This window comes from Rhipicephalus sanguineus, chromosome 6 (assembly GCF_013339695.2).
Source record: "Rhipicephalus sanguineus isolate Rsan-2018 chromosome 6, BIME_Rsan_1.4, whole genome shotgun sequence".
Lineage (NCBI taxonomy): Eukaryota > Metazoa > Arthropoda > Arachnida > Ixodida > Ixodidae > Rhipicephalus > Rhipicephalus sanguineus.
Window position 1 is genome coordinate 103231370 of NC_051181.1, and position 27986 is coordinate 103259355.

General features: G+C 46.3%; 1 protein-coding gene across 1 annotated transcript in view; it reads right to left on the reverse strand.

Annotated features, from left to right (window-relative positions):
* LOC119397443 (multidrug resistance protein mrp-7-like) overlaps positions 1-27986 on the reverse strand; it is a 207489-nt gene that overhangs the window by 81197 nt on the left and 98306 nt on the right. The window contains exon 3 of the mRNA XM_037664868.2: positions 15262-15428. Within this exon, the coding sequence (XP_037520796.2) occupies positions 15262-15428 (167 nt within the window). The remainder of the gene's footprint in view (positions 1-15261; positions 15429-27986) is intronic.

The following is a 27986-nucleotide window of genomic DNA, read 5'->3' on the forward strand; positions in this document are numbered from 1 at the left end:
TTTCCGTGTGTCGTAGACGAAAAATTATCATCACGAACAAGCACGCACTCTCCTCGTCCTCTTCAACCTAGCTCCCAGAACTCGTGCGCCGATTTGTGCGGCGTTGGATGCAATAACATTGATAAGCAAAATAACAAGCACATAGTAAGAATACGATAAAGAGTGAGCGGAAATAAGAGTAAGGAGATAGAATAAGAGAAAGGGAGAGAAGAGATAGAAAGCAGAGAAATTCCTGGCGAAAAAAATTTCTTGTCGAGGCAGGATGCGAACCCACGTACCCACGATCCGAAGACGAGCGTCGTAACCTCTAGGCTATCCAGGCATGTTAGTAAAGCATAGCATAGCCTTGTATAGTGCAGTATAGTATAGTATATAATAACAAAGGGATTGGGAAAGAAAACTGAAGGTGAGGAGAAAGGAAACGAGGAGGGCAAAATGAGTTTAGGGCGAGACAATGAAAGAAAGAGGAAAACAGAAAGAGATAAAAAGGGAACCAAGAAAAAAAAAGACAGAAAGCAAGAGAACGATTTCAGAGAGAGAGAGATAAAGATAGCAAGAAAGAAAGGCAAAAATAGACACAAAGAAGGAGAAAAAGATACGAGGCGAGCGAACGATCGACTACAGAGAGAGAGATAGAGAGATAGATAGAAACAGAAACAGCTTGCACTAAGTCACGCAAGGATGGGTCACATAAAGAGATCCTGACCGATGCTACCTCTTGTAGTTGACTCTCGGCTTGACAAAAGTTTATACAAAATGTTTAAGAGCCCCTTCGTCGAGTTAATCATCGTATCACTGCACTATCGAGAAAGTATCACTCGCTGCATCATAGTGCACTACCAAACTTCTTCGCCACTCTATACAGATCATGTGTCCACTGTAAACTTTTTAACACGAAATTGTTTAATGCTGGGGTCCCGCAAGACTTCACTGACGTATTCCCGTCACGGGTACGACGTTGTAAAATGTACAATAACAGATGACAAAAAAAATTACAGCATATCCACGGGTGAATGATGAAGAGCTTGGGCGAAGCTCCTGAAGCAATCATGTGTACACCCTGAAATGTTCAGTTGTTTCGCCCAGCAGTAATCAAAGCGATACGCCGCTTTGATTATTTTTCCTTTTTTCGTTTTCCTTCTTCTTTTGTTTTTCTACTTTTGTATTCTTTATTTTTTTTAATATTTTTGTTTTTATTTTTCATCCTTTTTATTTTTATTTTTGTTTTATTTATTTATTTCTATCTCTATGGGACAGCACCATCTAGTATATCGTCACCCAACTGCAGTTTGCATGCATCTCTATGGGACAGCGCCATCTATTATACTGTTCGGGAGATACTGCCGCGGTTACGCCTGACATGGGACAAGGTTAGACTAAAGCACCAACCACTGGCAAGCGCCGGCACACGTTCCACGCGCCTACGCGTCAAATGCGTCGCGGCGCGCCCTGTGGAGGAAAAGGGTGCGCAACCACTGGCAAGCGTCGACCTACACCCCTACACTCTACGTCGACCGCGCCGACGCTCGCTTTCGCACGAGACTAAAAAGCCACCTAAACATCGCCCAATGTTAGCGGTGTAGGCATTTTTCATGTTGGCTACCTTGTGCTGCCGAGCAAAACTAGCGCCGTGGTGTACCCAGAAATTCCCTAGTCAAGTTGACGAGAGCAACGAGAGGCCGAGTTGAAACTTGAAGTTACTTGATGGCATCTTGATGGCGTGTCTTCTTTAAATATTTTGTGTACCTGTGTCATGCTTTGTTGTGTTACCTCGCGAGTGTTCGCTTAGAAGTGACTGAGATTGCTAAGACTCATCTCCTCTGCTGTCAGTTTGGATGAAGCGCGAAAGAAAAGGCATGCGCTACGTGTGGGTGTATGTGTGCCTTTTCTGTCCCTGTCTTTCGCGCTGCTCCCTTAAGTTATGTTGAAGCAACTAGCCAACAACTTCACTCTCCAAGGTATCAGCGGTGTTCCGATGTAAGCGCCTGGTGTAACTGCAGTGCGCTCCAGAATATGCGAAGAAAACTAAACGTCCTGCTGAGCTCTAGCCCTTCGTAGCCGAGAAGGGTTCGCTGCCGCAAAGTGGTTGATAAAACATTTACGGCTTCGAAGCAACTTAAAGGAATCAGTCATCTTATGGGACTGTCCGAGACGTGTGAATATTAAAGCTTACAAGTGTATTTTCGATTTGTAATAATGGATATATCGAAATGTTTCGCGGTCCCCTTCGAATCCGATGTGTCCGACGGTCTTCAAGTGAGGTGAAACTTGAGGCACTCGAGAGCATGCGTTGCGTTAAAATGTCTGTGTATGCCCTGCTTGTTACCTCGCGAGTGTTCGCTTGAATTTATACAGATTGTTAAGACTATCAGCAGAGGTTTGCTGCTAATTCGTTTGCGTGGCAGGTAGAAGAATTGAAGAAACCTTTACTATTTACTTGTGCATTAATTAGGCGTTTGGGTGCTGGTACGGTGACTGTAGACTGCGTGGGCGCCTTTTTTGTAATTAAAGAGGACAAAGCATCAGGTAACGTATGTGGCAGTTACGATTTCCCTGCTGATGGGCTTCGCTGCACAACGAATCGTCAATGCACAGTACATGCTTTGTGGCATAACACATCTGCAATGCCATAAAGCTGACTATAGTGAATCTCTCATCTTGTAGCACGTATATATAATGTAAATAATAATATATAGTGCATTGAATCCAAGGGGCAGTGCAAGCATGGCGTAAAAAAGCAGGGTACGAGTCAAAACATGGGCGGCGTGCGCAGCACAGATTTCTTTGCGCTCCACAATGAAGGAATTGCTTTGTAAGTTTTACCGTTACACAGGGGTGTAATGCGACGAAAACTAAATGCCACGCTGTGAAGCTTGCTACCTGTGGCTGTAATTAGTTGCCGGAAAGATGTATCGCCAGGTTGCTTCAGTGGCGCTAAGTGTTGTCTGGTCCGATACGTACACGTTTCACACGGGCAGGTTGATGAAAAATAAGTAATCAGAAAACTTTAACGGCTTCACAGCAGCTTTAGAACGAACAATTGTCTCGAGGAACAGTCTGAGACGCATGAATATTTATTGATATATACTGAGTATGTGCAGCACAATCTTTGTTTTATTGAGCTGCACATACTCAGTATATATCAAGACATGTACCAACTATATTTAAGCTTCAGACAGGCATTTTATGCATTTTTAATTACGGGTATATTGAACTATTTAGGGATGCCCTTTGATTCCGATGTATGCGAGCTTTAATGTATATACACTTAGCCGACAGCTGCATTCGTAACACATTGGTCGGTTCAGCGAAGCATTATGTGGCGAGGAGCATTGATTTTCCTGGCGTAAACAAATACTTTTTTTCATTATATGATATTTAGGAGATGTTGGTGCTTCTGTGTAGCACCGGCTACTCCTTTTCACTGATGATAGGATATGTGAAAAGCACAGCAATGAAAAAAAAATATTTCATAAACAACAGCTAGGCAAAAAAAGTTATTCACAATTAATGGTGTTTCATATATCGGCTTGATACCGCACGCATGCGATGGGAGCCATGCATGCATATGCGACATATATCGGTTGAGGATGGCCTAGATCCATCACCACGATGTACGTGTTCCGTAGGCACCGGGAACTCCACTGATCTGATGAGAAAATAAGCAATCTGCATCGCTGCGCCTAGTACACACATACTGTGCTCCAAGTAGGGAGGCCGGCTTCGGCGTGACGCTCGTTCGCGTGGTGGCTCGATCGCCACAAGCATTCGTTTAAAACAAGCAATAATATTGATTATTCGGTGACTATCACGGAATATTGGAGTTTTTCTAAGGCACCTTTTGGGAAAAGCTGGCTTTTCTGGAACCACAAAACAAGGTCCAAACAGCAGCTCATATGAATATATAGCACTCTAGCTGTTCCGATCATGTCTCAAACTTCGTGGTCCAAAAAGAACCAGCTTCGTAAACTAATGCGCTTGATACGCCAGCAAGGTTAACACAAAAATGAAACCTAATGCACTATGCGGCTATGCCTGCGCAGTGATCTCATTGAGCTGAAACAAAACTGATTCCCCCTTCCTTGCGAACTGCGTGCCCCTTAGTAAAAAAGTGGCCCTTCCCAAAGAAAGCAGCAAGTATGCACCTTAATTCGCGCGTCCATTAAATCAAGCCACCTGCATTTCCATGGTTAAATCGCATGATCAACGTCTCGCACGTACGTAGAGCCACGGGACTAGGCTAGGTACATCTCGCTTGGAATTTCCTAGGGACAGCACGAAAAAGTGGTCTGGCAACGCGGGCATGTTTTGGTGGCTTTTTAGTCGCTCCCCTCGCTTTCGGCAGAGGCACAGTGTTGCCTGATCTTTTTGTTTAAAACTGTCTATGTACAGCCTAGAACGGTGCGTTATCAATCGAAGCGAATTAGACTGTCGTTAAAATATTGATTGTGCTTCACCCACCACTGTTTTGACTATTTAAGAAGTAATTAACATCGCAATGACCAAAGTAACAACCACGGTATGCGCAAGTAATCGACATCGGCGCGTGCGCTGCTAAGTTCACGTCTGCATCACGGGACACAGCCAACGATGTTTGCGAGATCGCCAACGCTTGTGCGATCGCCTTGTTGACGCCTGTTCACGGCCATGCTATTAGTGCCCAACACGAACATAATCATCCTGTTCATGAAAATGGTTCTGCTCCAAGAAGCGGACGGACCGTCGGTGGGCTTGACGACGTTTCTTGGCACGTACTTTAGTTACGGAAAAAAAAAGGAAATAGACGTTTGCTGCAAAGTCCAAACGAGGTGCCCTAAAAATTCGCCGCATAATGACAAATACTTTTCACATTAACAAAAAGACGGCTTTCCCGCGTACCAGGGGCGTAGCCAGAAATTTTTTTCGGGGGGGGGGGGGGTTCAACCATACATTATGTATGTTCGTGCGTGCGTTTGTATGTGTGCGTGTATATATGCGCAAACAAAATTCAAAAATTTCGGCGGGGGGGGGGGGTTTGAACCCCACCAATCCCGCCCTTGGCTACGCCCCTGCCGCGTACCACGGGTGTCACCGTGACTAATATTCTAGCTGCCTAATTGAGTTACAGTTTATTACATGGGCCAACATTGAGAAGTTCGAATCGTGGAGCAAGCATACATACTAACTCAAATTTTTTTCAGAAGCATGGAAACAAGAAACCAACATTACTGGAAACTCATAGTTACTTATGTCCCGTCTAGCAACAAAATGCAGGTAAACTGTAGCACTGCAAGTATGGCCTGACTTTCTTGTTTTCTAATAAATGAATATGCACTCTTCACCACAAAATACACATCGAGTTCATAATTAAACAGTCTGTTTATTTATTTTCAAATATTGCAGCCCAATGCAGGGCTGCTGCAGGAGTGGTGTACATGAATACAAAAGGAAAGAATGTATACAGTAATATCGCAATAACTTCTTCAACAAAAGCAGATATCACCACCTGTTGAGTGCAACTGGGTAAAAAATGAAAGAAATAGAACACTAATATCATACAAGTGCCTCCAAAAATCAGATACATTCATTTCACCAACGGAACCAGGTACATCATTCCAGTGTTCGTAAATATCAGAAAAAACTGTATTTGAACATGTTAGTGTGCACAAAAAAATGGGTTATGTCAAGATTGTGATTGCAGCTGTGCACTGTGTAGAAGGCTTTTGGACGTTGTCTGTAGTCTAAATATCGCAACAAACCACACCTGATATTTCATGATGCTACAGATATCGGCCATAAGATTGGAACCGAGCACTGGTTTTTGCACGTTGTGTGTAGTCGAAATATCCTCTAGCGCAACAAACCACACCTGGTACTTCATGATGCGACAAATATCGGTCATAAGATTGGAACCAAGCACTGTGTAGAAGGCCTTTGGACGTCGTCAGTAGTCAAAATACCCTCTAATAGAATAAATCATGCCTGAAACTTCACGATGCGACAGATATCAGTCATAAGATTGGAACCAAGCACTGCGTAGAAGGCCTTTGGACGTCGTCAGTAGTCAAAATACCCTCTAATAGAATAAATCGTGCCTGAAACTTCATGATGTGACAGATATGGGTCATAAGATTGGAACCAAGCACTGTGTAGAAGTCCTTTGGACGTCGTCAGTAGTCAAAATACCCTCTAATAGAATAAATCATGCCTGAAACTTCACGATGCGACAGATATCAGTCATAAGATTGGAACCAAGCACTGCGTAGAAGGCCTTTGGACGTCGTCAGTAGTCAAAATACCCTCTAATATAATTGTTAGACACAATATTAATGAGAACTAACAGACAATAACGCCAAGGAAAGTACAGGGGGTGTTATCTGTAGTATTTAGAATATAAATGCGAAGAAAGTAAAGTGGACGAAAAGATGACTTGCCGCCGGCAGGGACCGAACCTGCGACCTTCGAATAACGCGTCCGATGCTCTACCACTGAGCTACGGCGGCGGTCATCCTCCCGTCCACTTTCTAGGGTATATATGTTGATTTAAACCTAGGAGTGTTAGTCAGCGCCAATCGCAGCCATGGCGGCGGGCGAGTGTGGAACACTCTTTTTTGCTTGTTGGCGTCACGTAGTACGTGATCTTTATACGAGTTGGCAGCTGACCAATAATCCCTCGCATACTACCTGAAGGCATTAAGTCTGCCAGGACGAGACCCTCGCGGTGAATGAAGGAGAGCAGATCATTTTTCAAGGGCTCGTTTATCTTTGTTAGACACAATATTAATGAGAACTAACACACAATAACGCCAAGGAAAGTACAGGGGGTGTTATCTGTAGTATTTAGAATATAAATGTGAAGAAAGTAAAGTGGACGAAAAGATGACTTGCCGCCGGCAAGTCATCTGCTCTCCTCTAATATAATAAATCATGCCTGAAACTTCACGATGCGACAGATATCGGTCATAAGATTGGAACCAAGCACTGTGTAGAAGGCCTTTGGACGTCGTCAGTAGTCAAAATACCCTCTAATAGAATAAATCGTGCCTGAAACTTCATGATGCGACATATATCGGTAATAAGATTGGAACCAAGCACTGTGTAGAAGGCCTTCGGACGTCGTCAGTAGTCAAAATACCCTCTAACATAATAAATTGTGCCTGAAACTTCATGATACAACAGATATCGCTCATAGGATTGCACCAGAGCACTGTATAAAAGTCTTTGGCAAGTTGTCTAACATAGCTAAACTGAATGAATGTCTTCATATTTCAATTATGCTTACGTGCATGCATAGTCTAAGTTAGTGCATATACAAAGAACTACCAGAAATGAAATAGTCCTTGCAATACATCCAAGGATTTGGCATTTGAAACCATCAAATAATTATTTCAGCTGGATTCAGTCTGGAGGAAGAGATAAATACGTGCGCAGTTTATAATGGTCTCACAAGTGTCTGAGGTTCCAGTGAGGCACCGTTTGAATTCCTTCTAAACAAAGAGCAGCACAGTAATATTGCACTTTCATTCCTTCTGCACATACGTGTGATGTCATGCTCTTCTCTTCTTACTATCGTGTTATTGTGCACCTCAGATTTCAATGGAGGTGCTTGTCACTTACAAGCTTTTTAGCAAATTAGCTGTCCAGCTGTAAACAAAACATGTGTTATATTTATGGAAACTGTAAAACGATGGAGAAGCGCCACTGTTCACATTCTTCCGTCTATGAGTATAAGAAAAGACTAGGGAGAATGTGTGTCAGAATAGACAACCTGCAAAACAAGGCATGTGCAACTGGGCATGTGCTAAGGTGTAGTTGCACGGCAGAGAAGCAGACCAAGAGTCAAGATGTGAAATAGCAGGCAACACAAGCAGCACTTAATCATGCAACTTTCTTTTTCGATCAGCACACTGCTACCAACAAGCGCACGCTTGTTGTTAGCTTGGCAACACACGCAAACGATTTGCGCCGAAGTCAACCAATGTTTCAGCGTCGTAAAATCCGCAAATCCTCCTCATGTACGTTGTCACATCACCGAAATGCGTTGGCAAGTGCGATGTTCGCTTTCGGCAATGATGAGGCGAATGGAGATGTTGAAAACAAACACACTGCGGTTAAAAACTCCTGCGTAAGCGCCACGCGAAGTCTCTAGCGTCATATATAGCGTCTATGTTTCGACGGAAACAACTACCATCAATTGCCTTCAACCAAACTTCCTCACACGAACTGGTTCACACGAACTCGACGGTAGAGGCCTACGCTGAATGCAGACGACACCGCTCTGAATTGACTTCGCGGTAGGCGAGGGCTCACGCTGAGGACTTCAAACTTCCGAAGCATGTTTACACACGTTCCGAGCGCAGATACACACAGATCAGAGCACGGCAGCAGCGACATGCTGCACTAGTTGGTACGACGTTTTCACTCAGTCGGCGATCGCACTCAAGACCGCTCTGAATTGACTTTGTGGTAGGCGAGGGCTCACGCTGAGGACTTCAAACCTCCGAAGCATGTTTACACCCGTTCCGAGCGTAGATACACACAGATAAGAGCACAGGAGCAGCGACATGCCGCAGTAGTAGGTACGATGTTTTCACTCGGTCGACGATGGCACTCAAAACCGGGGCAAGGGCAGCCGGGAAGCATTCGCTGGATTTGTCGGTGTCGCTCGAACTCGGCACGAAACAGCGTCCCACTGGTAGCACTCGCGGTCGTTCGCCGTGTCGTCGACGTACTGGATGACGACGCGGTCACTCAGGAGCGTTTGCGACTGTAGTTTCCGTGCTTGCCCTGCATTCGGAGGTGCCTTCGAAGCGGCGGCCATTAGGCATAGCACTCAGAGGTATCGCCGCCGGCCCATGCCGGCCTCTGATTGGTTGGCGCGCCGTACGCGTGGTGACGTAGCCGAAAATATCAAAGTCGTCTTGACCCCGCGCGCCTCGAGGCGTATGGACGCGTACAGCCCTCCGCGACCGACGCCGAGAGGCGCATTTGACGCCTAGGCGCGTGCATACGCGTGCATACGCGTGCCAGTGGTTGGGGCTTAAGAGGAGCTACGCCCCTAAAAACCAGACGAAAAAGTTCCGTCGGTGGGAATCTAACCCACGACACCTCACTCCGCAGCGCGCGGCTCTGAACGACTCGGCCACAGAGCGTACGTTCTTCAGCGCACTAACGGCGGGCTCATTGTATACACAATTTACCGCTGGCGGTACTAAGAGCTCGGTGGCACTTCAGCGTGTTCTCGTTATCAATAAGAGTTGAACTACCTCTGTGAAGACATGTTTCACTTTCGTGTTATTCCGATTCCTATGACGAAGGGATCAGCCATGCTTTTCATATAAAGCGCTACTACTGCCTACGCAGCCAAGCGTAGTACGTCCTGGACGAGCGCTGGTTCGAGCTGTTTCTCCACTCGCGCCTCGTGTAATGTGCTTTTCTGTGGAAACTGGAAGACATCATAACGAAAGAGCAACATTTCTTCGCATCACAAAGGACAAGAATTTAGAAATGCTGTGCGTCCTTCCTGCTGTGATGATGATTTAAATTAAACTTAGCACCCAATGATAAGAAAATTGGCAGCATTTTTACGTTAAAAAAGCTTTATTTTGGTACTATATTTGATATTCTTTTATCTACGTCGATTCCAGCGCTGATAGCGATACTACGAAACACGGAGCATGGGTTGGACAACAGGTCTCGTAAACCACCAGTCTCCAGTACTCGACCGTCTCCCATGACGACGACCCTGCATTACGGGAAGAATTAGCGTACATTGTAGTAATTTCTTATCATTACGAGCAAATGGGAAGATGCTATTACAAGCTCCGGACTCGAAGCACAACTATGGGCAGTCCAACGGGCCCGCGACCCAGCAGAGAGACTTGGTCTTTCTGTTCCGACGTGGGAGCGGCCCGTAAGGTGCTAGGGCGCGTTCCGAGGGACCGAATTAAAGTTTATTCATCTATCCATTCATTACGAACAAGCACTTGATACAGGTCAATTTTCAAAGCGCGAAAGGGAAAAGGGCTTTCCGGCATCACTACGGATCCTTCTTTAACAATAGTGGTAACGGCTGAGATAAAGGCTCGTACATGGATTCAGCTCATAGCTAGGTACAGTACTCACGCATTTAAGCGCGGCATGAATATTTTCAGTATAACGACTGGTAAGCGTTATTCTTTGAGATCACCACACCATGTCGCAGCGTATATGGCCTCTGCATATAATGCTGACTTTGATCTAAGCGTTCGAGTAAAACATACGCCAACCTGACTCTAACTGAATCTGTTGGAAACGTAAGTATGTGCATTACTTAGCCCTTAATTTTTGTGTTTCAATACGTGAGTACTGAACAGTTGCAAGGTCAGTTGACATCTTTCGTGGGTTTGCATGGTCTACACCTCTAAACTGCTATGGCATCACTAGTCAGAGGGCAAAAAGTTTGCTAGCATACAGAGTGCTACGCATTTGGTTTGGAAATTTTGCGTCTGCGAGTTATTTTCACTTCTCCCTCACTTCGTAATCACCTATCCTCATGGTTAGCCAAGACTGTAATGTGACTGTCGGGGGGAACCATGGTTCCTGATTCTAGTCACGGAGTATGCAGTAGTGATCCAAACTATCGGCAAATCGACTATCGATAGCAATCGAAAGAATTACTATTGATAAAGTATTGATAGTATTATCGATATGCAATCGATAGTACCGATGGTAGTACTACGACCGACAATACTATCAATAGTGTTGTGAATAAGTGTGTTGTTCCTGGCAAAAAACTATTTGCGATAGCCTGCTGTCAGCAGTACTGTGTTTACATAATTTATCAGCAATTTTTGGCGAAATAAAAATTTTTTCAGCAGTGAAAATGCAAGAATATATTCATCGATAAACTGATGTTCAAAAGTAACCGCTTACATTTTATAATTAACAAACATAGTTCATCATATTTTTATCTTGAAACCACGAAATGGAATATAAATTTGAAGCCGCACAGTACCGTCAAAGATAACGATCTCGTTTCCTGTACACCTGAATAATTCAACTTAATTGTTATTTATCAGCCAAGAATTCTGGTGAAGGAGTGCAAGCATCTCAGATAAAGTTTCTTGCATAGAATACTTTTATTCGCCCCCGTCTAGAGTAAACATGCGTGGCCTGGCACGCTTATTTTAAAAAGGATGTTTATAAACTAGAAATGATCCAACGGAGAGCAATAAAATTCACCTATAACGCCTGCCACAATCTTATTCACCTTCATCAATGATGGCTACTAACAACATTCCACCCTTGAAACAGCGTAGAGATATTGCCATAATGAAGTTTTTTTTTTCCCTGCTCCGTAATCGGTAGTTTAATGTCGATCCTGATAAATACGTTTCTCCCTCTTCTCCACGGCACACCAGACATAGTGACAATCACGATCTGACACCATATGTTGCACGTACCAACCTTTTCAAACGCTCTTTTTTTTTTCGTGAACCATTAGCGAATTGAATGCACTGCTTTTCAATGTTTTCTCACGACTTCGAAAAATACATGCATTTTTTTTTTTCATGTAAACTAAATTGTTCATATTCCCATACCGCATTACGACAACTCATTATCTCAGTTCTGTCGCTTTATTTTTGTGTACATAAAACTGTTTCTACAAGTTTCTGCAGTTATTTTTAGAAATGTATATTTAGTAATTATTGTTAATTTGTGTTTGTCTTTCAACACTAATGCTTATAGCAACCTGCTGTATAGCTTGCTAACGACTTCTTTCACTATGTTATCGCATTTCGATGGAGGCTAAATGGTAGGGGCCCGTATCTTGTCTGATGTCAGTGCACGTTAAAGAACACCAGATGGTCAAAATTTCCGGAGCCCTCCACTAGGGCGTCGCTCAAAATCATATCTTGGTTTTGGGACGTAAAACCCCAAATATTATTATTATTATCTTTCACTACGTTTGCTTTTTTTCGCCGCCTGCTTGGTCTTCGAACTGCGGTTTGTACTAAATAAAAAAATTTTAAAAATTACAACTTTCTTGCCCTTCAGCCTGCTCCTCCTGTTAACACACTTGGTGAACCAAGTTTTTGCTGCAATGAGTTCGCGCGGTTGATTTTATAATACTGGTAGTACCATAAAATCTATTACCGATAGTGCTATTGATAGTTTTTTAGCATTGATAGTTCGATAGTGGCTGAACTATCGATAGTATCGATAGCACCATTGATAGTTCTGCATCACTACTATGGAGACAATTTGCTTAAACTAGGCAGTCTTTACTTTGAGAAATCCGTATCTGTTTCATTTTCAGCTTCGTCGTACACTTGAGCGGATGTCAATTTTGTCCGTTCAACCACTCAACTTGCATTATTACATACCTTCATTTTGCACTGAGAGTAGTAAGAAGTCCGAAAACATGCAGCAAGCAGCCTGCAAGCATTCTTACTATATTCACTAAAATGTGGCATGAATTACGCTTTTAACATTTTAGTTAGAATGCAGCGAAACAACATAGACAACGGGAACTGTGAACGAGTGTGGTCGCATTCAATTATGCAGCACACCAGAAAGGTAAGCCCAAAAATGGGAGGTTTCCTGTACTTTTCTAACGTGATACATCAAGAATAGCATTGTCCTCGTTTTTATAGTTTTGTGCTGCGATCTTTCAGTACGCCATGGGAGACCTTAATACGGTCCCCCGACGAAAAACTGCAGAAAGCAGTCATTGCATGGGCAGAAGAAGTCGCCGCAGACAAGCGGCCAGCTCCAAACCCATGAAATTTCTTTTGAATAAAGTTGTATCCTCCTCCTCCTCCAGTACGTCACACCAAAGTAACTACACCTATAACCACGTAAAGCGGTTGCTCAAAGAGAAACTCAATGGCGAACTTTTGCGCAATGTCTTCCCTAGAGGGCAAATATCGGCCTCCACAAGTCGGGGAACAGTATATTGTTAGTGTGTTCTCCTGGGGCACAATACCGCGGGAAGCTCGTTGTATTGCCAGTATTGTGTGGATGTTTCGCACACCAAGGTCTAAAGCTGCGTTCAGGACAATCTCTAAAAGCAAATAATCAGCGACTTCAACAAACGCCTCGGTGAGCCCAGCCAACCATCCCCGCAGCATGCTCGCTCAGGCCTTCATGGCACGACGCTCACGTGGAAACGCGGGAAGCATCATGCGCTCTAGCACGCTCTAAATTATATGAGCAGTCAAATACTTAGTTTATTTGAGCCTCACATTGTCACAGATTCTGCATCACGTTGAGTAAAAGGAAGTATGTTTAATGGTAGTTAGGTAGCCCACGTTGTGCCTCACCTGTCGTAATCCAGTATGGTGTCTATGCGGTGCGCTATCGTTATTATGGTGCAGTGCGAAAAGCTCTCCCTCAAACTCGCCTGCACCCTTCGCTCTGTGTCCGAGTCCATCTGGGAGGTGGCTTCGTCCAGCAACAGAATTCTTGTGGCTCGCAGAAGGGCGCGAGCGAGCGCCACCAGTTGTCGCTGTCCAGCGCTTCATGCCAACAGGGGAAAAAAGGTTAGTCTTTCCCAATTAAACTTTCAATATGTTAATCTTGGACATTTCGATGGCTAAATACAGAGATTTAACGCGAAAGTGTTTGATGCCGGGGTCCATCAAGATTTCACTACCATATTTCACTGACGTCAGTGAAGTTTCACTTAGGTCAGTGAAGTTTAAGTTTCACAGTGAAATACGTCAGTGGAATACAGATCACAAAGAAAGAAAAGTTTCGTTGATTTTGATGACATGGGAGTCGAACCCACAATATGTCCACGACAATGGGCACTGGGTGCTATACCCACTGCGCTACCGGCAACGGACTTTAAGGCTCACCAACGCGCCCTACATCTCTTACACCTTCTCCCTCTCATTGCACTCTTGGTTTGCAAAGGCAGTGTCATTGTCTAGGAACAGTGAAATCAAGTGCTGCATAATGATACTAACAAGAACCGACAGGGAGCGCTTCGGTAGTGTGAGCACAGCGAAGCCTGGCTTCCCGATTCCTACTCCCATTTCATTTCAAGAAAGTTTATCACTCGCACCGAGGCTCTCAGTGCAACGCAGCGTCCGCGGTGACTTGGTTTCGTATCTGCGCAGCTACGCACTCGGTCTTTTGCGTCATGACAGAGTGCGCCGCCTCGTCAAATACGTAGTGAAGCTCTCACATGCACCAACAGCGTTTGTCAGACGTCTGCTGCGTCTGGTGTGATGACACCGACTAAGAAAACTGCTGCATTAAGCGCCGCAGAAAGGCAGTGACGTCGACGGGCGAATGCCGCGAGAGTAAGAGCTTTGGTGCAGCTTGAGACACGACAGCAGCAAGCGGAACGCCTTCGGACGTTCACGGCTAAAGCTACGGACACGGCATCTCGCGCTCCTGAAGCGCTGTGTGGTACTGTATGCATGAGCAGAGGTGTAGGTTACCCAGCTACTGGAGAGCGCACATCTTGCCATTTCTGTCCTCAAATGACGACGCTTTTCATGAGCACATATCGAGTATAAGTGCTCGTTGCTCGTTGACGCCAACTTTGTGCGATATCCACCATATACTGTGTCTGGCGGTATGCATTAATTGCTTCAGCTGGCACAAAGGTTTAGTCGTGATCATTGACGTTAGTCGCCGGGACGGAGATGTGCCGCCAGGCGTCAAGGCAGGCGCATCCGCATGAAATGGCGCTATACTTCCAAACACCAACAAACATTGTGCAAGCTCTCATTTATCAATGTACAATAAGCACTCAACTGATTCTATGAAGACACGTTTCCCTTTCCTGTTATACTGATTCCTACGGGGGAGGGGTCAACTATGTTTGTTTCCTTTCGTAACCATACCCCTTCAATACGAAAAATGTATATATGTAGACTATTGAAGTTGTTAATCGGAATAATAAAAATAATCCTAATTTGCTTAAAAGTATCTCTTAACATTCTGACTTGCTTAGAGGAACTCACTCTCGGTGAAATTCATTTAGTTTTTTGTTAGTGTGTACGATTTTCACTAATTCTCTGTTCAGTTGTTAAGTAGTGGCGGGCGCTATATAAAAGCGGGAACATCTTTTTACCGTCATGTGAGGAAAAATATAAAACATATTAATATGAAATTTCTGTACCATTATTTCATATTGGTACTCTTGTGTATTCCTTAGCTTCGAGAGTATTTTCTCAGGAATTGGGGTGAACTACAGTTGGTTTAGCCTTTTTCTTTGCAGATTAGGCAACTTTACAAGGTTCAGACAAAGTTGGTCAAGAGGAGGACGTACTTTCCACTAACCTCAGGGTTTCTCCTTTCTGAGACACGCAGAATGACAGTCCCTCAGGTGACTTTTCAACGAAGTCGCTTAGGTGGACGCTTCGAAGAACTCTCCAGAGAACCTCATCCGAATGGTTGCCTTCTGGATCCAAGTTTTCTCGCAAGGTCCCAGTAAACATGGAATAGTCCTGAATTAAATTGAAAGGTATCACATTGGCTGGCTTAGTTGAACAGCAATAATTAACTTTGTTTAAGGGACACTATAAATAAAAGTAGTTTAGGCTGAAACGGTAAATTGCACTTCCACAGTAGCAAAACAGCTGGTGTCACTGCGCTGTAAAAAAACGTCACAAGCAATAATGAATGCATGAGAATCGCTGTAACACCATGAATCTTGAAATTGTCTATTTAAATCTATTGCTAATCGCGCTGCAGTAAATGATTGCTACAATGCATTCTAAAGAACCAACGCTCAACCAAGTTTTGAGAATATTTTAATTAGTATTAATTAAGTATTAATGCAAGCTGCAATATTTTATAGCAATGACAACCTTATGACAGGTTTATTACTGACAAATCGGGCAACAATGTAATCAGTAAAAATCTTCCTTACATTTAACTTAAGGCAGTTTTGCGCGCATGTACTGTGCAGAACTCCTCGTCCTCACTCACCTGCGGGATGACGCTGATTGCGGTACGAAGGCGTTTCAATGGAACTGTGTTTATATCAATTCCGTCAATGGTGATCACTCCCGACGTTCGCTGAATCATGCGCAGAAGCGCTAGGACCAGCGATGACTTTCCGGCTCCTGTTCTCCCCACTACCGCCAACTGCGAACGTGAGCGAAATCAGAAACTAAAGGATCGTGACACATATAATCGTTCCTGGGTACCTGTGGCGTTGCCAGTTCACGAGATAACCAGTTTGCTTCTCTTCAGCTGTCGTCTGATTTCGTTAGCAGCAAAATGCAAAAACCATCGTGGGCTTAAGCTTATATGCCTGCATATTAAACTGCTCTACAAGTTGCATATTCAACCGAAAGCCTCGCTATGGGGTGTGTCTCTACGAACTGCCTAGCTTACGGACGTTCGATCGGCCCAACGAAATGGATAGGAAAGCGCAATATCTTTTTCATAGTCACATGCCGATTATTTATATCAATTTTCACCAAGTAAGGCATTGGAAGTTTGCTTTAGTAACTTGCTGTAGGCATATTGACATGCCGTGTTATCACGAGACACGCGATTCCTAGATGCCGCATTTCCACATGGACGTACCTTCTGTCCCGCCTCTGCTACAAAGGAGATGCCTTTGAGCGTGTCTTCAGCGATTCCTGGACGATAGGACGCGCTGAAGTTTTCGAATCTCACGACTCCTTTACTGGGCCACGAGTCATCGTAGGGTTGAACGAAAATCGGAGGATTTGCTTGCTGCTGGTGGCCGACGGAATCTTTGTGTTTTGAAAGAACTTCCTGCAGGAAAAAAAAAAGGATTGGTACACTACTCGTGCAAAACGCATGTTCTGAAGTGAGCTTGCATGCGCCGCAGAAATCTTGACCTGAATAAGAATCGGGATGTCGGCGAGTTGGCTTGTGTTTGTCATTCGATAGCCTCCTCCGTCCTTCCTTTCCTGATGTTGATGAAGCAGCGCACAAAAGACACACCCACATGCACTTAAAAATGACGCGCGTGCTGGGAATCCTTGCATTTTAAAGAACTTACTGCAGGAAAAGAGATAGGCGGCTTGATTCGTGTTCCAGCGCTTGCGTAAGTATAATTGTTATGTCTGCGGCAATGTGTCTTTTGTGTGCTGCTCCTTCAACATCACGACTCACCAACTAGCATATCAATGCACTTCCTTACCTTCATATCCGCACTTCAGTGGTTCACGCTGTATATTAAACACCATAGATCATGATCGAAATGTCTTCGCTCTTGCTAGCTTCTAAATGGCAGCCTTTTTTGTCGGGGAGCACAATCATTCGCAACTTTCAGCGACTATATATAGGGAGCGCCACAAAAAATTCAATATGGCTGTAGTACCGGTGATCTCCGGTACGCACGGTGTCATCGCCGCATGTGTTGTCACTGGCTGCTGCCGCTTGCCGGCTGGAATAATATTCCACGGCATTTAACTCCCAATGCAGGAAGCAGCTCACGCTTCGGTACATAAAATTTCAGACACACGTTATGATTTGGCGTCGGATTCGAGGTCCTACGCGCTGGTAGAACAGCCGGAATAGTGGCGTTTCGCCGTTGTGTGTCGCCGGATCGGGCATCCGGCGTGCGTTAAACTCGGCAGATTTTCTCATTCGCCCGATCCGGCGATCGCACGGCTGTATAGCCGTAACGGTAAGCAGCACGGGAGACAGGTAACGTCGCGCTGCTGCTGTCGCCGGTCGGTTTCTGACGACTCCGGTCATCATGGTCGAGGATGCCGAGGCATGAAAATCAGGGGCTACAATTGTTTTATTAGATGCGAAGTTTCTTATGGCGGAGTTCAATCCGGTGGTGGTGGTGTGCGACGTGACCACCCTTACTGCGCATGCGCATACCCTCTCCCCTCCCCCTCTCCTCTTCCCCTCCCGCTCTCCTCCTACCATCTCCACTCTCCCTCTCCCCCACGGGAGAGGGAAAGTGGGCTAGACATGCCGCGGGCTAGACATGCTGAAATTCTCTCCTGCGCAACGCCGCGATGAACACCAGCGCGTGCGCGTCCCCTCCCCCTCTCTCTCCTCTCCTACGCTGCCCCCCTCTCGCACGCCTGCCGATTGCGTTCCCCGCTCGCCCTGTGAGAATTAACGGCTAGGCTAGAAGGAAGACAACACGCGCGTAGCGTTCCTCTTCGCGTTCCTTGTTCATTTGTTTGGCCCTCTATTGAACGTGTGTACTATTATGCTTACAATAATCGTCTTTACATTTAGAGAGCACGCACAGGCTATTGAAATAATTGACTGCGAAGCTGTGTGTGGCTAAGTCTAGGGCTGGATCGGTGCACGAAACGCCAAGCGTTTCTTCCACCAAGCCAGACAAGGCGACGTACGTCGCCTTGTCTGGCTTGATGGAAGACACACGTCGCCTTGTCTGGCTTGGTGGTCTGGACAATGCCGCGCATAGAAGCAAGTAACATGCTACTCAAATGAAAAACTAAATTAACAGAGCATACGCTATATTCGAAACGGCATTGCTGGGCAGGCATTTCGGACTTAGTTGCAGGGTGTGTGATCGGCTATGGATGGAAATTCGAACCCATGATGGAAATTAGGTCACCTCTGTGTAGCGTGCTGAAGGGCTTCGCTGGTCATCCCCACCTTCACAGAGTAGTTTGTTTGTGCGTGCGTGCGTGCGTGCGCGCGCGCGCGTGTGTGTGTGTGTGTGTGTGTGTGTGTGTGTGTGTGTGTGTGTGTGTGTGTGTGTGTGTCTACGAAAAGACAACATTCCGCCGGCAGAGGGACCCACTGCATTTCCTTGGCTGCAGGTTGAAAGTTGTAGGTACCTTATACTTTCCTTGGGTGCATTGCCTGCTGGTTTTCATTAACGTTGTTCGTTAGCACCGTTGAGGCTTGGCGATTCAAGATGTTTCCCCATTTGGGTAGCTCGTAGGCAAGCTGCAGCTGCATGCGTATTGTGAACGCTAAAGGCGTGCTAAATCAAAATATGTCAACCTCTGTTTGTCCTTCATTTAATCAGTGCCTACTGACTCGTTGTAATAATATCTGGGGTTTAACGTCCCAAAACCACGATATGATTATGAGAGACTCCATAGTGGAGGGCTTCGGAAATCTCGACCACCTAGGGTTCTTTAACGTGCAGTTAAATCTAAGTACACGGGCCTCAAACTTATTCGCCTCCATCAAAAATGCAGACGCCGCGGCGGCGATTACTGACTCGTTAATCGCGGCAAAGAAACCCATTTGCTCCAGTGCGAGACGAATGCTTAATTATATACTGGTATGTTATGAGTGGTGGTTGTTTCGATTTTAAAGAGTACTTCGCGGCCCGTGACGCACTCGGCCTGCTTATGAACAAATACTGTCACTTGACCGCGAATACCAGTGACGTATCTGGCCACCTTCTGTCATGTCGTCTGCGTTGCTCTTTCTTCTGCCATCTTGAGCCCTGTAAGTGCCTAATCGTCAAGCTGCGCCGCTTATCTAGTGCGGCTGTTGGCGAGGCAGCGGGGAATAGTATAAATATCAGTTAGAAAAGTTTGGTTGACTGCGCGAATCTTGCTGTTAACTGCGACTTTGTTCTTTTCGTCATCATCGTAGAGGCGTGACGATTTCCACAAGCCTTGGAGTAGCTGCAGTATTAGACGCGCTGAACCATTATCTCTTCGGTCATTTGTAAAGCAGAATGTCGAAAACTGACGATGGAAGCAGTGACATCCCAACATTGGTGCGACCTTCGACTTGGACCCACCGGCCGCCAAAGTTGCACGCACGGCAGCTTACGGCTATTCGTTTTCCTGCTTTTGTGCGCTCTGTAAAAGTGCCTATGTGCAACGTGAAAGTGGCGTAATGTAACGCTTTACTGGCTGGTGCTCAGATCGGGCAACTCTGAGTTCTGAAGGTATACAAATACCACGAAATTATACGGCGCGCACGTCTAAGTTCATTCAGCAGGTTCTGGAACTGCGCTAATGACACGTATCGGTGCGGACGGCGCCGCGTGATGAAGAGCGCCTGAGCAGTTATTTGTCAACTACGCAGTACAATCCCGGCAGTAGAGAACTTTAGTTTGTCCGTAGACTTGTCAGCGTTTGCGAATGCCAGGTCGATCCGGTTACCGGAAACGCTGACGGCAGCAGTGTACAGCAGCGTGGCCGGTAGTGAGATCTTCGTTTGGCCATTCATCTAGCTACAATATATCAGGCCTTTTTTTTTCGGACGCGTCAGTATTCTGGTTGAAAGAAAAAAATCGGCAGATTCCACGTACCCTGGGAATCGATGTTATGCGATGCATACAGGGGGAAGCTGACTGTGGCGTAATTTTTACATTGAGCGAAACGTCACGAAATGACGCTAACGATAGGTGCAAATGTTATACGCACGCACATATGTTGAAGAGTCACACATGTGATGTATAACCAGTTGTTTACAGTTGCGTAACGATGCCAACAGCAAAATGGGTATTAACAAAACCAGACGCGGTAAGTTGATATATTGGGCTTATCTTGTCCGTTATGATGGAGAACGCGCGCACGTTTCACGAACGCGTGTGCATGTGTGCAAGGGGTGCTTCATAGTTCTAATGGCGGCGAGTGGAATGTCCTTGTTATTGTAAATGATTTGCGCAACGCAAACCTCACCGATTCCGCTGCTTGTCTGTGTGTGTTGTGTGTCTGGCGGCCGGCGAAGTGGGATGCGGCCTGCGCTGAAGTTGCGCATTGCCGTGTTCTTATATGTTCCCACGCTTCCACACCTGCAATGAAGCCACTTGCTGTGGACGACACAGTGGGCTTATCGCTCCAGGTTTCAGAAAGTGCTAACACGCCAGTTTTCGTGAGCAGCGCGTCATTTTCGAGATCGTGCACGTGTGCGTGCACAGACTGTACGTTAAGAGCGGCGAGCGTGAGGCGATTGTTGTGGATGTGGCATCTAATGAAGGGTGTGGCCTGGTCCAAGACAATGTCAAGACGCCTGTTTTCTAGCAGGGTTATGTCGTCGACAGACTGTTTGTCGATAGAGCCAGCGACATGTCGGAACCTGAAGTCACTTTTTGCGTTGGTGAGGTATAGGCCGTCGAGGCTGGTAGCACTGGAAAGTGCCCCGTACACCAACTTCAGTGGCTTGCGTTTAACGTATCCGTAGACTACCTGGGCGAATGTGGCCCTTTGTGACTTATATATAGTTATGGAGTTTGCCTGCGCAAGGGGAAACTGTGTCCTCTTGCACGAGATAATTTTCTGGCGTATATCGTGGTTGCGCTGGTTCGCATTACCACGGGCGCCCATTTCAATTCTATTGTGGGGTGTGCGGAAGTTATCTGCTTTGTCCTGGCTGGGACGACAATGCCTACCGTGGACGTTGGAAACTCAAGCCGCAGTCGCACGAGGTTGCCGTGTTAGTCACACTTTATATACCACAAGGTGCCCATTTGGCATTAACGAGGCCGTCGCTTACGTCGATGTTGGACGTGATCCTGTACGGCTTACCGATGCTACGGGAAATCGAGGCCGGAGGCCACCCATGTCGATTCCGTTCGACTTGGCCACCTTGGTCAGGGCATCCTCGTGTACCTGCTCGTTCTTATAGCCAGTTATGTTATCGCATGTGGGGGTGACATAGCACGTTGTCCGCACCGTCGAGGCAACGTGCGTTTTAGCGCTTGACGTCCGCATTGCTTTAGTATAGCCGTATGCCGTCAGGGCACATAGTGGCTGCTTCTTTACGTGTCACAAAGCGGCTCTCAATCAATCTGACGTCATACTCGGTCAGCATGACGTCATCGCCCAGCCTCATAAGAAATGAAGAGAACACTGCGTCATTCTGGCGGACCACGTGTACGATGGCGGTCGAGGGTCTTCCACGGGAGTTCTGCCTTCAGCTCCCTCACTTGCCTTGCGTTTCAATGTGTATGTTCGCGGTTACTGAGTTGATTTAAATTGTGAATCACCTGTGGCACATACCCGCCTAACACCAACTATGATGTGCGGGTATGTGCCACACGTGAGTGAGGGAAAGTGTTTCATGACGTACGCGACAGTCGTTTTGCGCTACTCATGTCATGACCAGTAAATCTTGTTCGTCATGCACTGATCCCCTGTCATGCCAATTCTGGTATATCACAAGTTATCAAGACGACCAGGAGAGCGCCCAGACATAGGCGGCTAGCTGGCTAGCTAGCTAGCTAGCTACATAGATAGATAGATAGATAGATAGATAGATAGATAGATAGATAGATAGATAGATAGATAGATAGATAGATAGATAGATAGATAGATAGATAGATAGATAGATAGATAGATAGATAGATAGATAGAAAGAGAGAGAGAGAGAGAGAGAAAGAAAGAAAGAAAGAAAGAAAGAAAGAAAGAAAGAAAGAAAGAAAGAAAGAAAGAAAGAAAGAAAGAAAGAAAGAAAGAAAGAAAGAAAGAAAGAAAGAAAGAAAGAAAGAAAGAAACGACCAGAGTGCCTGAGGTTCGCTAAGAAATGCTTCGCATTTAATAACGAGAATACTCTGAGTTCATCGTTACCTCACGGTAAATGTTTTCCACAGAGGCGGTAAGCGGGTAAGTCGCTGCAGTGTTAAGTTTGTGGGTCTCTGGATAGGCTCCGGATAATCAGCTGTCGCTACCAGCGTTGTTCATCATAGACACGTATGCGACAATCCGGCCAAAACTCGTGACGTACGTTGTTTACAATGCAGACCTGAGTGATGAATCCATTGTTACGTGCCTCACTTGCCAGTTTGGTGTTTGGACGAACATAAAAACTCAATTAACGTTCTCTTTGGGCTGAATTCGCGGTAGATATTATACAGATGACACATATGTGCTCCCAGCAGTGTGACGTGGCAGTCAATCTGTGTTCAAATTTTCGCATCAGGACTCCTTTAACACCTACCGTGGACGCATATGTTACCACCGCCGTTTTCGTTCTGTTGAGCAATCGCTCTGTAAAGACAGCATAAGTATCACCAAGATTCACGCTGGAAGCGCGAGATCAGGCGCTGTTATCACGTACATATCTCAGTCAGCACAAAAGCAGGTACACACCACTGCCAAGTGCTGTGTGAACCAGCCTGCATTTGAACACATGTAAATATTCACCTACTATTCTTGAGTAAATCAATGCATTCAAAATTAAACTGCACTACAGGCTGTATTTGTGTCGAAGGTGTCAGATTTTGCACCAAATATATTTTACATGCAAATACAGGTTTGGCGACTGCATGCCTCCAAGCCACAATATGAACGCATGCTCCACAATTGGTCAATTCAGTACAGCATGAAAGGGCAGTTTCTTGCTAATAATCTATCCCATTACCTGTCCAACACCGCATACTTCTGGAATAAATAATCTACGCCTTACCAAGTAGAGATGTAGTGGCGAAGTTTGCCTAAGCGTGAGCGCAGCTTCGAACTGGCTATTTCTATTTCTCGCGGTAAGTGTTAACGAAGCCTTCATCACGTACGCACCTTCTCCAAAGGCAACTCGGTGTATTCCAACGCCCTCGCGAAAGCCACCTCCCCCAGGGAGTTCCAAAATCCGCTGAGGAACACCAAAACTGTGGCAAATGGAATCTGTGAAAAAATTCAACATAGACGAGTATTTGCATCAGAACACATTCCATTACAATATTTCACAGCACTCTAGTCCTTAAGTTATCGAGCTTGTTCCAACCAAAGAGTCGAGTTGCAGAAATGTAAGCCGCTCAATTGAATGTAATGGTTAGCACGTCCCTCTCAATTTCTAGAGCAAGGTTGCCGAAGCACAAGGTGAAAAGAAAAAACTAAAGCCATTTCCACATCTGCGACATCTCGGTAAAATGTGGAGCTGGCTAAGCAAGCGCCACCACCTGGCGAACGCAGATAGTTTTTTTCTTCATCTTCAGTGATCTTATTCCTTCTTTCTTTTTTCTTCCATATTTCTTTCTTTCTTTATCTCTTTCTACATCTTCTTCTTCTGCTTTTTTCTCTCTTTTTTTTATTTCGTTCTATACTGACCTTCCTCTTCCTTTCCCTCTCCTAACCCTCACATCACTCCTCCTGACCATCAATTGTCATTCCCACCCCTTGCTATGCTATGCTGTCATTGGTTCTGCTATAGTTTACCCTCTCAGCTCCTCCTTTCCCTCCTCTCCTCCTCACCCTAACATCAATCCTCCTCACCCTTTGAGAGCGCTGTTGCGCTTCTTGCGGACAACTAGTCTGAAAGGTTAACGCCTGCTGCATGAATTTCCCATTGTAAAGCGTAGTGGATTAGCTGAGAGGTCTAAGATTTTTCGAAGTAGGCTCATTTTCTTGCCATTTCCCGTCTTTTGGTGTGAAACCTTGGCCACTAAGTATAAATTGTTTTAAAGAGCGCTGAAAAGCATGCCTGTTGAGGCCCTTCTTGCAATCTGCATGTGTGTGAATAAGGAAAACAGAGCTGTACTGGAGCGACGTCTTTGATTAGTGCATATTTGCGGCATGGCGGCCTGGGGCCGCAAGGAGAGCCGACCAGCCGCCATAACCCAACGAAACAGAATGATACTCTATTTGACGAGACCCAAATATATACATGGGAACAATAGCGCCACCGATGTTCACAGCCTTTCCAGACTGTGCATTACAACTAAAACTGACGACGCAGCGTATCCCCCCCCCCTTTAAAACTTGCAATGGGTTAGTAAGCGGTTAGCGGGTTGGTACTGCAAGGTGACCTGTACATTAACAACTCGTGTTCATAAGGTTCACAAGAACAGTGACCGGTCACCAACAAAGGAACATCATTTAACGCAGTTACGAAAAACACTCAGCCGCAACTTATACAAAAAACCCATGAAAACTCCTTTCTCTCCCCACAAAAATTACCAATAAGGAATTGTGCAAAACAACATAAGCTACACGAGAAGAACAAAAGCACCAGTTGTCACACGTAGTCGCCGTAGCGTTTCGGAGGGTCACATGCTCTTGGTGGTTGGACGCGAACAGGAGCCGGACTTGCTTGTGGTTTAGGGAGGTCCGGGTCTGAAGCAGCTCGATCGGCCACCACAGTAGGAAGAGGCACACCTGCGTGTGACTCAGGCGTGTCTGAGTCGAGAGCAGCACAGGTGACCCCAGGAACAGGCAGAAATGCAGCCGCCGCTTGAGATGCCTCACAAGCAACTGCTAGCTTAGGGCTCCCCGGGGCCCGGTGACGGGGACTTCAGTGTGTCAGCCTCTTGCGCTTTGCAAGACTCCTCTGGACGCAGAGTATAGGGACCCGAAGAGACTTTGGCAAGATTGGAAGTGTTCCAGGTCATGCCATCATCGAGGCGGAAAGAGGGCTGTCCGCGCTGCTCCAGCACTTGGCGGGGACTGCCAAACGAGAGGTCTGCCATGCAGGTGACGGAGGGTTTCCTCACCCGAACGAAGTCAACAACTGCGATGTTGGTCGCCTATGCGGCTCAAAGGAAATCTGTCCGCTTCTTGCTGCTCTGTTGTTTTTGCTTCACCCGACGATGCAGCAGACTAAGCTCGGTGGCTTGCTCTTTGAAGAAAGAAGACTACGAGTGCCCAATGATGTCTAGACGTGTGCTAGGCAGCCTTCTAAATAGCAACAGAGCCGGCGCGATACTCGTGGTTGCGTGCTATGTGCACCGGTCGATGCCGAGGTACTCGATGACCACTGGGTGGAGTGGTCAATGGTCCAGCAGTTCCACGAACGTCTGTACGAAGTCCTTGAATACACGGCTCAATCATTCTACAAGAACATTCGCCTGGGGATAGTACAAAGAAGAGTGCGAGCGGCAAATTGCACGACCCTTCAGGAACGGGTTGAATTCGCGGGAGCACAACTGAGGGCCGTTCTCGCACACACTCTCGTCCGAGTAGCCCTCTCGAGAAAATACAGAGAGAAGAAAGCTTCTCACTGTGCGCTTCGATACCTCGCTGCAGAACTGTACTTCCCGTCACTTGGAGAAGTAGTCTACGAGGGTGATAGCGAACCGGCAGTCATGCGGTGCTCTTTCCATGCAACAGACAATCTCGATGTCGACCTTCTGCCATGGACGCTCTGGCAGTGGAACAGGTTGCAGCAGAGTAACCGAGTCTTGACACTTACTTCTGCGTTCCGCAGAGTGCACAGCCATGGATGGCAATTTCCACTTGTTTGTCCATGCCAGGTCACTAAAATCGCTCTCGTAGTCGCGCCTTGGTGCGAACTATACCGGGGTGGGCTTCGTGTGCGGCGAAAATGCACTGTGGGGGAAGATACGAAGGAACTATGAGCCATTCCCCACGGTAAAACGAGTCTTCGACCACAGAGAGTTCTTCGCGAACGGCGAAAAATGGCTGTATTTCGCCCGGAACGCACTTCTGGCGAGGCCAAGAAGATGCGACGTAAGCCCTGACTCGCTCCAATGTAGCGTCTTCACGCAGCAACTTCTGGAACTGTTCTGTGGTAAGGCAGAGTGGAGCAAAAACATTAGGGACGAAAGAACACAATACAAAAGCGCTTGTGTGTGTTTTGTCCTGTCAGTCCTCGTCTCTGAAATTTGCGCTATAGTAGCATCAACGGGTTACCAAGTAGTCCCAACATGCACAGCCTCTTCGTTGACCGAGGCATCTTCCTGCGAAACAGGCACTGGAAGGCGGAACAATGCATGTGCAACTTGATTCTCTGACCCTTTGCGGTATTTTGCCATGTAATTATAGCGCATAAGACGCTCTGACCAGAGTAAGATGCGAAGAGGGCGGCTCCTGAGCCATGAGACGACAGAAGGGAGACCAAGGCTTGGAGGTCCGTATGAAGTGTGAAGCGCCGTCCCCAAAGGTGTGTGTACCAACTCTCACAGGCCCAGACGCACGCGAGTGCTTTTCGTTCACGAACTGCATACTTCCTCTTGGGGAAAGCGTGCGAGATGCGAATGCGACTGTGCGTGGGTGGTTGCCATCCACTTGTTGAAGGCCCGCACCAAGGCCTCAGTCAGACGCATCTGTGGAGACAACCACCGGAAGAGTGGGATAAAACACACGAAATATTTTGCAGAATGGCAAGAGAAACATGGCTTTCTGAAAACTAGCGCCAACGGCATCACTCCAGATGAAAACTTCATTCTTGTGGAGCAGCGTGCGCATCAGATCCACAACTCCACCAAGGCAGGGAACAAACTTGGCGTAGTACTAGACTAACTTGCCCAACTATCAGTGTACTCGACTAAGCCGAGAAATTATTGCAGACCAGCAGCGTCGCTAGGGGTGGGAGTGTTCAGGATAGACTCCACTGTCTCTGGTAGCGGTGAAATGCCTTAGGAAGTGACTCTGTGGCCCAAAAAAAGATATTTCTCGGACGCAAAACGTGCACTTGTGATTGAGTTTGAGTCCAACTGCCTTGATGCGGCGGAGAAAAATGGCCAAATTCGTTAGGTGCTCTTGTTCGGTCTTACCAAACACAATAATATCGTCAGTGTAGAACAAAACGCCAGAGCACCCTTTGAGAATCTGCGACATGAACTGCTGGAAGGCTTCAGGGGCAGACGCCAGCCCAAAGCATGTCCGCTTGAAACGAAACAGTCCATCGTGAGTCACAAATGCAGACAAGTTCCGGCTCCCGGGATGTTGGAGAACCTGGTGGTAGGCGGATGAAAGATCCAACTTGGAGAAGATAGTTGCACCGACAAGGCTGTTCAGTTCTTCCGTGTGGGGAAGTGGAATGCCATCGGCTATGACTGCTTTGTCAGGTTCCTGAAGGTCGACACAGAGTCGAATGCTACCGTCGTTCTTCCGTACCCCAACGATAGGGGACGCCCACTGCGAGGCATTAGGCAGTTTTAGAATAGCGTACGCTAAGTTAGCGTTAGCGTTTGCGGCCCGCTATTTCCGTCACTTAACGGGAGCCCGCAAGTGGTTAGCGTATGACGCATGCGTAGTTGCGCGAAATACCAACGCAAAGCTTTGCGTACGCTATTCTAAAGCTCCCTATTAACGCACTCAGTGACATTCATTTCTTCCAATTACGGAGCCCTTCCGAAACTTGAGGGCGGAGTGTCAGCGAGAGGCGCCGAAGTTTCGATATCACAGGAGGCACCTCGAGTCAGGTCTCGGTGCGATGAGCGA